We start from the raw sequence: 9,763 nt of genomic DNA on the forward strand, positions 1-9,763 counted from the left end.
AAAAGTGCCATGGCAGCACGCTTGCCTATGTCCTACACTGTGTTTAGACCAGTCATTTAGAAGGTGTACAGGGATGAGAGAGGGACTCAAGAGGAACAAGACATTATACCGACGCTTGTGGGTGAGCAGCATGGAATGGCAGTGGCATGGAGAGGTTTGGGAGACACCTAAGTCAAGATGAATGATATTAATCTGCAGCGTTGCAGGACTGCTGTGGCACTGGGCTGGCAGAAGGCTGAGCTGGCCCGTGAGAGCTGACACCGCTTCCGCTCCAGACCAGGATCCTGCCCTTGAACTCACCATGCTTTCACAGCCACCAGCAATCTCTGGTTATGAACAAATCTGCTCTTCACTTAAACCATCTGGAGTCCAGGCCTTTTTCAGGACTGACTGACACCCTGACTGCCAGCATGGGGCAAGTGACAGAATTTGCTAACTGGACATTGTTTTCAGGCAATAACATCAATAATATACAAATTTGATGGGAAATTAACAAATACAACTCCAACAATGAGTGACACTGGATTGATCCTACATGAGCAACAAATGTGAGGTGTTCTCAGGTATGCTAAGTCTGAAGAATTATATGTCCTAAATATATCCAAATTAAGAATTTCCCTGCTCCCTCCCAACAAGTGCAGAGCAGGAGCTGGTACGGAGCCCTTAGTGTAAACGATGATGTGTGAAATCTGTCCTGTAGATCTTTGTAGCAAATGTGTTTGAGCTGTACCACTGTACATGGCTATACAGGGTCAGAAATTATGTTCTGTCAAGCACGACAGAGGAGCCCTAAAACTTGCAAAAGAGCATTCTCCTCAGTGCAGCCCAGTGTGGCTGCAGAATAATGGAGAGAAGCAGAAGGTCTCAGGTGTCAGTGCTGAGCTCCAGCAACCAGAAAGATGGAGAAACTCAAGGAAAAAGCAGTGGAGTTAAAACCCACAGATTCCTACAGAGCAGCTGGAATCACAACATCATGCTTGGCAGGAAAGCTTATCTGAGCGTGGGTCTACACAAGAATGACAGTTCGACAAGAAACACTCAGAGGAGAAGACGTGCTTTAGGGGACTCCTTTGTGAATGACCAAAAAGTCCACAGGTTCAGAGGCAAGGGTATGCCTGGAAAATTCTACTATGTCTTATTTCTGCTTGCTTTTGTCAGAAGTAATGCCGTAAAAAGCAGGAGTTTTTATAAATACATTTTGAACAAAAGAACATACTTATCTTTCTTTAGTAGAGGGTTATGCAAAAATACTAATTAACCAAGAATGTAAGGTAAATACATTTACCTTTTATACCAGAAGAACTGACAAAGAGCTCACAGCAATTCTCTGAGTTAAAAATGCTATTAAAGGCTGCAAAAAGGACAGGCTTCTGATGAAAAATCTTCTTCTACTTTCTAACAGAAATTCAAAGTGGTATCAAAATTTCCAGTGAAATTGAGAAGCTGGGGCTTGCTGTGGTAAACCGCAAGTTTGCCACTGAGTTCAGTGGGAGTGAGACTGGAGGATGTGGCAATGTCTTTGGGTATTCCTGACTGCACATTAGGAGCTTGGCTTTTGGTGTGGGTTTGTTTTTTAAATGTAAGAATTGTCTCACTCCCTGGGATAAATACACTTTGAAACTTGCTTTATAGACATGCTCGAGCTTTTGCAGCCTTTACAATCTGTCATATAAATCCATATTCAAGTGTCAATGTGTGAAGGGGATACTGTACAGGTCCTCTGGGTGAAAACATGAATGGAATTTCTAGAGGAAATGCTCTCAAAGATGAAAAATTTGTCTACTTATTCAGTTACTTCAGAAATAAGATGCTGCTGATAAGAGTCACAAGACGAAATTCAACAGTGGTTTTTTTTTGCACCTGTAACTCACAGCTACCAGAATCAGGACTTTTGATGGGAAAACTTGCTATGTCAATAAACTATTGGAACTGAGCCTCAGATTCAGGTAAGGCAACATCAGCCTTCATGAGTCTTCAACGCTTGTTAACTTCAATGGCAATTTTGGGTATGCACAAAAAGCAGCTTAAAGTAGCTAATGAGAGATTAATAATATTGTTTCTGAAGTAATTTCTGTGACCACCATCATAATGCTGTTGTTGATCATAATTTCTTCTATGTTTTTCATTTTCTTTGCCTTTCACCCTCTTTCTTGTATGGTGTTTCATTCAAAAAGCCATCTGATGAGGTGTGCAAGAGTAGCACATAAGGTGAGCATGAGTGGTTTAGAAACCATCTTTGGCAGTGGCTGTCTAACCCTCTTCTTAGTCACATCAGCTGTGCACTGCCCAAGTTTCCTCCTTCTTAGATGAGAGAACTTATGTAGCCTTAAAAATTTACTGGAAAGAGGGCATCTGCCCCTGTTAACGCCTAATCTGCACCCTTTACTTACACAAATTTAATCAATGGACAAACACTTTTCTCTCAGCAGCTGCACTAAAACAAACTACATCAAAGACTGTCAAAATTGCTCTGAAACAACTCTGGGATTACTGAAATGCAAGAACTGGCCTCCAACTTCCCATCACTAGCCATTCATTCACGTGAGTAAGACTTCCAGAATCAGGTCCTTTCTCTCTCCAAATTAGAGCCAATCACCTAACTTGGGAACAGCCAGGCAGAGCCAGCCGAGTGGGCTAAGCACAGTCAATCCTAACAAATTACAATAAGAAATGTACCACGCTGCCTGCTGTCAGGTGTAATTTATATCATACCAGAGGGGTGACTGGAGAGCAGGTATAGGCAGGAACTGGTCATACGTATATTTGCTCCGGCTGGATCTGATCTGGCAAGGTGCTGGGAGCTCTTCCCTCCCTCCAAAGTCAAAGTGAACTCAGTTTGTTCAGGACCTCAAAGGACTGGACCTCCTCAAAATACTATGGAGTATAAACATGATTTGATGGTTTATTCTCTTCTGTCTTCCATTAGTATGTGCTGTCTCTGTGTATGCACACCCTGACTGTATTTATACACATATTCACAATGTGTATGTGTCCTTAAACATTCATGTACAGTGTATACTACAAGCTAAAAGTCTGCTCAGGATTTTGGAGCACTGATAAAGAAATAAGACATTGTAACAGAAATAAACAGGAAGCATATTTCCACAGCTTTCAAGTGAGTACAAACTATTTTATATGACTGGGGCTAAAATTTAGCAAAGCATTTCAGCATACTAGCTTACATCTTTTGCTGAAATACAATGTACGAATGTAATATCTTAGATTTGGAGTTTTAAACTCACACTTAAACCAAGAGTTTAACATGCTATCCAAAGTAATCCAGAAAGCTATGCGTGCGGATGAGTATGGTCATGCTTGTTATCACCGACCACAAGCTAACAGTGCTTGGGCATTATTTCCAGATGTCTTGCTCAGAAAAGCTATCTCCTTCCTCCTGCACCTGTAAAGACCTGGAATTCCTCTCCCAGCAAGATCACTGCAAAGACAAGTCTGTGCCTTATGGAAGATACGCACCAGAGCAGTAAAGCACCACCAGCAGCTCCAGCCATCCCCACTGAAATAACGGCAAGTACTTTGCCTTAACCAGGAATGAGCGCAGGCCACACTTAGTAGGGGGTAACCAACCAAGTCTACTACACAGCACTGCAGAGAAACAGATTTCAAATAAATAAACTGGGAGGAGGGAAGGATAGATTAAGGTGCACCCTTCATAATAACTTCATAATAGATCTAGCAATATTCCTACTTGGGATGCTGGTGAACAGTCATTTTTTGCTATAAAAATGTCATCTAAAGATTTTATCCTGTAAGCTTTTACTCCAGCAAAAACTGAAGTCTGAGCAGCTGAAAAAGCATTCAACCCTTATGAGATAACACAGCAACACGAATGAAAGACAGTATGCAGCAGAACTTTCAGTTTAAACATAATACAAAATCTGGAGAAACACTCTTTTGTTACTATCAAACGGGAGGTTTTAGATCAGTACTCTATACTCTTTAAATAAAATCTGTGAACTTACGTATATTCTCCAAAAGCTTCCATGACTGAAGTTTTCATTAAGTAAGTCTGATATAGGGCATATTTTAAAAATAGTGTCAGCAGTGATATTTTAAAATGTGGAAATAGACGCGCTACTCTATTACAGCTACTGAATCTTCCCTGTATTTTTTACTATGAAGCATTTGTCTGCTGCTCTGCTATAAATCTCTCCCCACTGAACAGATTTCTTCTCTATGATTAAAGTAGTACTACACAGACATCATTAAACATGCATTGTCCAGAAAAATCCTATTGTTTGGCCTGACAATAAACTATAGGTATTTCAGTAATTGCTTCTTTTTCATAGAGAATTTCAGCAACTCCCGTTCCTTGGAATGAAATCACAGCCATATGCTTTATGACATTAGAGGCATTTCAAGGTGTGTCCAATAAATGTCATTTATTGCTTGGGAACCTGCCAAATCTGTGCAAAAATATCTCGTTCTTTTGAAGGAAAAATCTTCAAATGAAACTAGAGCTTTACACTGGCTGTCATACAAAAAAAAACCAACCCAATCCCAAAAACCAATGCAAACCTGTTCCTTACAAAACACTGGCCATGCAGGCAGCAAAACCTCTGGCAACAAAACCTGCTGACCTGGGCTCTGGTTCAGTTTGGAGTCAAGAGTGTCTCCTTTAACCAGTCTGCTGGGCACCCTGACACCGCACATCCACACCTTCTCTTGGCTACGTACGAGGCACTTCCCTTTCTGAAAAATAAGCAGTCTGAATGATGAAGAGCTGAACTGGTTTAGTGATCGTAACTGTAAATCAAAATCAGGTAGGTCTTAATATACTGCTCCAATGAATGTGCTTTAGCCCTTAACAGAGCAGTTCCTTCCACACTATCGGCACAGAGCTGATGCTGTCCAGGATGCCCCATCCTTTGCGCACCCCGCAGGTCTGGGAGCACACACAAATGTACTCTCATGCCACATCTATTCATAATTGGGCATATATGGAGTCTAATCTGAGATAATGCTGGCCAGATCTAAATAAATCTTGCCAGATATGTCACCAACCTGTCCCGTACAAATCAGCTACCTTTAAGTATACAAAGATTCGATCCATTCTGCAGCTTAGAGCAGACAGAGCAGGTCAGCAAGGTGGCCACTACCCAAAGGAAATGACCACTGACACTGACGCAAACAGCTGCCACTGGGGTTAGGATTTTGGCTGGCCAAAAGAAACATCCATGAGTCCCAGTATAACAAAGCCATGCAGTTTTCTTAAAGAAGGAAAAGAGGATTTTCTTTCTCCCCCTAAATCTGAAAGAAAGACGTTTCTTGGTTCAGTTGGAAATAATCTAGAGTAGCATGACAACAGGTGTTTCAAACACATTGGCAGAGTACAGAAGATGTTAAGAGAGAAAATGAATAGACTCTCTAAATAATACATAAATTTTACAGGCTTTTTTTTTTTTTTTTTCTGTAGAACCCCACTGAAGTTACTGTATAAATCAGAAACTGAATTATTCATAAGTGGTGAATATATAATAAATCGTATTTTGCATTGAAATATTCCTCACAGGTACATGCCTCTCTCCATGCAAAGAACAGAAATGGGCAACGAGCCTGAAAATAGCAAGGTCTTACCTGGAATCTGGGTACTTTGTCAAGGTAGCCAGGCTGCTGGTGTACATGTGTCCTCCTACATCGATGTGCACAGGAGCGTTCGACTTGGTGAGTTGCGCTGGGAGAGGAATTCCTTGAGCAGCCAGAGGAGAAACCGGGGACCGTGTTAGAGACAAACGGGACATGCTTCTTCCCTCCTGCAAAAGGAAGGCAAAAAAGAACAGTTTCTCTTAAATCTACCAGTGTGTTACCTTTCTTTCCAGTGTGATCACAGATCTAATCAGATCATTTTTGCATCTGCCTGATCACATATTCAGTTAACAAATTATTGCCACCACTGTAATTAAGTGTATTTGCATCATTTTCTTCAAAGTACCAGAGGGGAAGAGAAAGATGCTTATTAGCAATAAGAAATCAAGAAAAAAAATTTTCAAGGTGTCAGCCTCAAGGGGCATAAAACAAACTGCAAAATTCTAATTAAAGGTCGCGGGCTTATGTGTTAGATGTGAAATATCCCCTGACATAGGAATAACCAATTTGTGAATCAGGATTCAGGGGTTTTTGCAAGTTTGTCTCAGTAACAAGACACCTCTAAATTAGTGACTTCCTCAGTACCTAAGGCATTTAGTTTATACATGTAGTAAATTTCACATCAAACTAAGATCAATTTTCTGGTTTATTTTCAATAATTGTGAAATAAATGGATGATTTTCAGTTAAGCCTTAATATCAGACATAAATAAGTAATAAGCTTTCAAACCGAAAGCAATTAATACCTGGAAGCAGTGAAAACAGGAAGGTAAATAAACTGATACATGCTTCCATGGCAAGACGTGTGAGAAAGCACTGTACAATCTCGCGTGTGAAATTACAAATTCAACAATCCACCTAATGTTTACTGCCCTGAAAATACTTGAAAATTAGTGAAATTTCTGAATTGAGTCCAAAAATCTTCAGCTGACATACAAAGACAAAAACCCCCAAAAAACTGAAATGTCTTAAAAATGAACAGGACAACCATACCAAAAGAAAATTCCTCAATTTTCTTCTGGAAGAAAAGCACATCTTATTCTGCATGAAACGTGTATCTCAAAGCTGATTTCAGTTAAATCAGTACAGACGGCATACATGTCAAACGGAAAGAAAACCTTTTATAAAAGTTTAAGAAAATGCCCATCCATTCTCCCCCTTATGGGTAAAGCAACATATGCAAAACATTACAGTTAAAGACATTTCTGAATATAATCAAATTTTCTTGGTATTTTGTTCTGCAAGCATGCTACCAAGCACCCAGGCTCTTCCTTACATCTGACAAACACTTTACATGCAGCATGGCAAAGTGAATTCGCATTTCTCCCCCATTACTTTGACAATCTTTCTTAGAAATCTAAAGCTGGTCTCGCCTTTCTCTTAGCAGTATTTTGCACAAGATGCCTGCCTACGCCGCTCAATGAACATACAATTACCAACATTCTTTGTTTAAAAAAAAAAAAAAAAGAGAGAGAAATAAAAATTAGAGCTGTATAGAAAGGGATTGAAAAATGTTAATACATCTGGACAGCTTCACAAAGTCACTGCAACATCTCCATTTACTGTACTTCATCTTGGTTAGCTCCTAAGAATTTCCTGCATCTACAGCACAGAAATACATCACCCCATTATGAATCCACATCCTTTCCTCTTCAGAGGCTGGACGGACATCTGCACTGAACACGAAGCAAATACCAACTCTGTCTTAGGACTTCTGTGTCAGCCGATGTGAAATTGGGCATTAACATTTTTACTACAGCACCACCTTCAAGGAAAGTGATTGAATCCTTTCATGACTGAAGATGTTGCTTTCTTGTTTCCCACAAGAGCCTGTTGTGGGCAATCTTCAATATGTCATATAGCATAAATAACAGTACTAACTTTTAAAAACAACTTAGTATGTAAGTACCTATAGTATTTTAGCGACGTGCTGACTAATCTGTGGATGCCTCATCTGTCTGCCAACACAGACAAAGGTTTTTGGTTGGGTTTTTTTTTTTTTCCTTACCAAAGAGCCCTGCAAACTCATGTTCACTCTCTACTCCTTCACTTAAATGAAAGGGTCAGAAGACCCAGGCTGAATGTCAACCCTGTCTTTGTTCAGACCCCAACCATTATCGCTAATGATAAAGGTGCAGATCTTGCATGGTACAGAGCTGCCTTAGAAATATATCTCACGCCCTTTCACAAAACAACTGCCTAATTAGGGCTTATCTGCACCCCTTGTTACAATTTCCAAATGAAATCAAAGAACTTCCAGTCCTCTGTAAACGTGTCTTACATTTAACCATTTGTCTTGAAATCCAGACTTCAATTTTAAAATATGCACAGATAGCTAAAGATCAAGTGATCTGAATCTATTTGTGCATATTTAAACACTGCTGCTATCTTAGGATTGTGTTTAATGTTAGTATACCAGTAAACTCCTTGATCTGTAGAGAGTCTGAGATTCTCAGTGAGGCCATACTCACACAGTAGATATTTAATTTATACTATTCACTGGAGGGACCTTTTGAACAATCCTCTGCTTTTGGCATCTCTCAGCTAGAGCATGTGTTGAAAAACCACTTAATTATAGAAAATCACTGGAAAACTAAAATAGTTCTCAAACTTTTATGGCTTTTCGTACTTACTGAGGGTGCCACTGGCTTTCTGGGGGAAGAGAGGAGAAGGGGAATTAAAGCACAGGCTTTTCCCCTGGTTGGAGAGGATTCATTTTAAAAAAAATGAATCCTAAGTTTTTATTAAAGTTGTGGAATTCAATCATTTTTGTATGAGCAAATTATCAGGGGGCATAATTGCTAAGCACCACATGAAGGGCACTGAAAACACTCTTATTGCTCCAAAAAAAATAAATACTCACTATTTCTTAAGGTATCGTAACCCTATTTCTAATGACTCCTTCCTCTTCTGAACGTGAAATGCAGCTAAAATTCATCACACAGAGTAATGTACTTACTTTATGCACAAAGCAAAATCCTAAATGTATTTATCCAGCAAAAGTCTTTATGCACATATTTTCTAATACTGATGTGAAAATTAAAACCTTAAGGGTAAATATTGCAGAAACACTAACAAACTTCATTTATTAAACCATGTAAAATAATCCTTGCTCTTTAGTCGCCTACAACAGGATATAGCATCCCAACTAGTGGCACAGGCAATAACCCTGCTCTAATAAGTAACACAGAAACCTGCTGAAGGCAAAATCAATAGAGCCTGATTCCCAAATTATGTGAATATTTAGTTTTTCCAACATTACACACCAAGATCTTTCAGAGCCAGCTTATCTTTTTCTGCCTTTCTAAGCTAAGTGCATAAGTACTGCTTGTAAAAACTATTTGCCCATGCAAAGTGAAATAATCACAATGCCATGCTCATTTACACACAAAATGATTTTGTGTCCCATTGTGCTCACAGTTGTTCAGCTCTCTAGGGGTGATTAAACTAGCTATGCTGCTACAGCTTGAGATGATTTCACTGAATCGTTTCTCCATGAAGTTGCTTCTTTGCTAAGCTGTTATTTTAACCATAAAAGGTAAACAGAAGGCAGTTGTAAGAGCTCCATTCAGCTCCGTGCCCAGGGCTATAACCCTAGGGCAGAGAATGCTGAAAGACTGCAGAATTTTCCAGGGTGTTGCCTTTCTTGCTCTAAAGCCTTCAGGAATACTGTTCATTTAATACACACTCTAGATGATACATTTCAGATCCTACTAAAAGAAAGACTTCAAAAGTCTAAGAACTTTTGGGCGGATGAAGCTTTCCCACCTCTGCACATAGCTCGGGGCCATGGTAACCAATACTGCTGTTGGATGTTGGGAAAATACAGTAGGAATAAACCGTGCAGAGCAGACATATAGGGACAAGGGAGGTGAAAGGTTGCAGGGTAGAAACCAGCAGCAGGCTGGAAGGGGCAAAGAGAAAAAAGGGAGACGAATGAAAAAGAAGGCGGCTCGGAAGGAGGGACAAAGTTAAATCAAGGAGCAGGCACTTAAAAGACTACAGATGGGAAGCAAGACTAATTAAAGATGTAAAAGCGCTTTGTTTCTAAAGTTTATTGTTGCCAGGATAAAAATTAATTGAAACTAATGCTGTTATTCACTCGCGCACTTTAATTCCTTCATGCACATTTAGGACGTGAGCTGAGAACTGCAGGTTTA

The 9,763-nt window shown here is 39.8% G+C and overlaps 1 protein-coding gene across 1 annotated transcript in view; it reads right to left on the reverse strand.

The window, feature by feature from the left end:
- The window catches only part of KCTD15 (potassium channel tetramerization domain containing 15), a 37,405-nt gene extending 30,160 nt beyond the window's left edge, over positions 1-7,245 (reverse strand). Inside the window, exons 1-2 of the mRNA XM_010015187.1 lie at positions 7,228-7,245; positions 5,596-5,771 (exon numbers count right to left, since the gene is read on the reverse strand). Coding sequence (XP_010013489.1) covers positions 5,596-5,771; positions 7,228-7,245 — 194 coding nt within the window. The remainder of the gene's footprint in view (positions 1-5,595; positions 5,772-7,227) is intronic.
- Positions 7,246-9,763: the final 2,518 nt, after the last annotated feature.

The sequence above is a fragment of the Nestor notabilis genome, unplaced genomic scaffold, assembly GCF_000696875.1.
Source record: "Nestor notabilis isolate BGI_N333 unplaced genomic scaffold, ASM69687v1 scaffold14325, whole genome shotgun sequence".
Taxonomy (NCBI): domain Eukaryota; kingdom Metazoa; phylum Chordata; class Aves; order Psittaciformes; family Psittacidae; genus Nestor; species Nestor notabilis.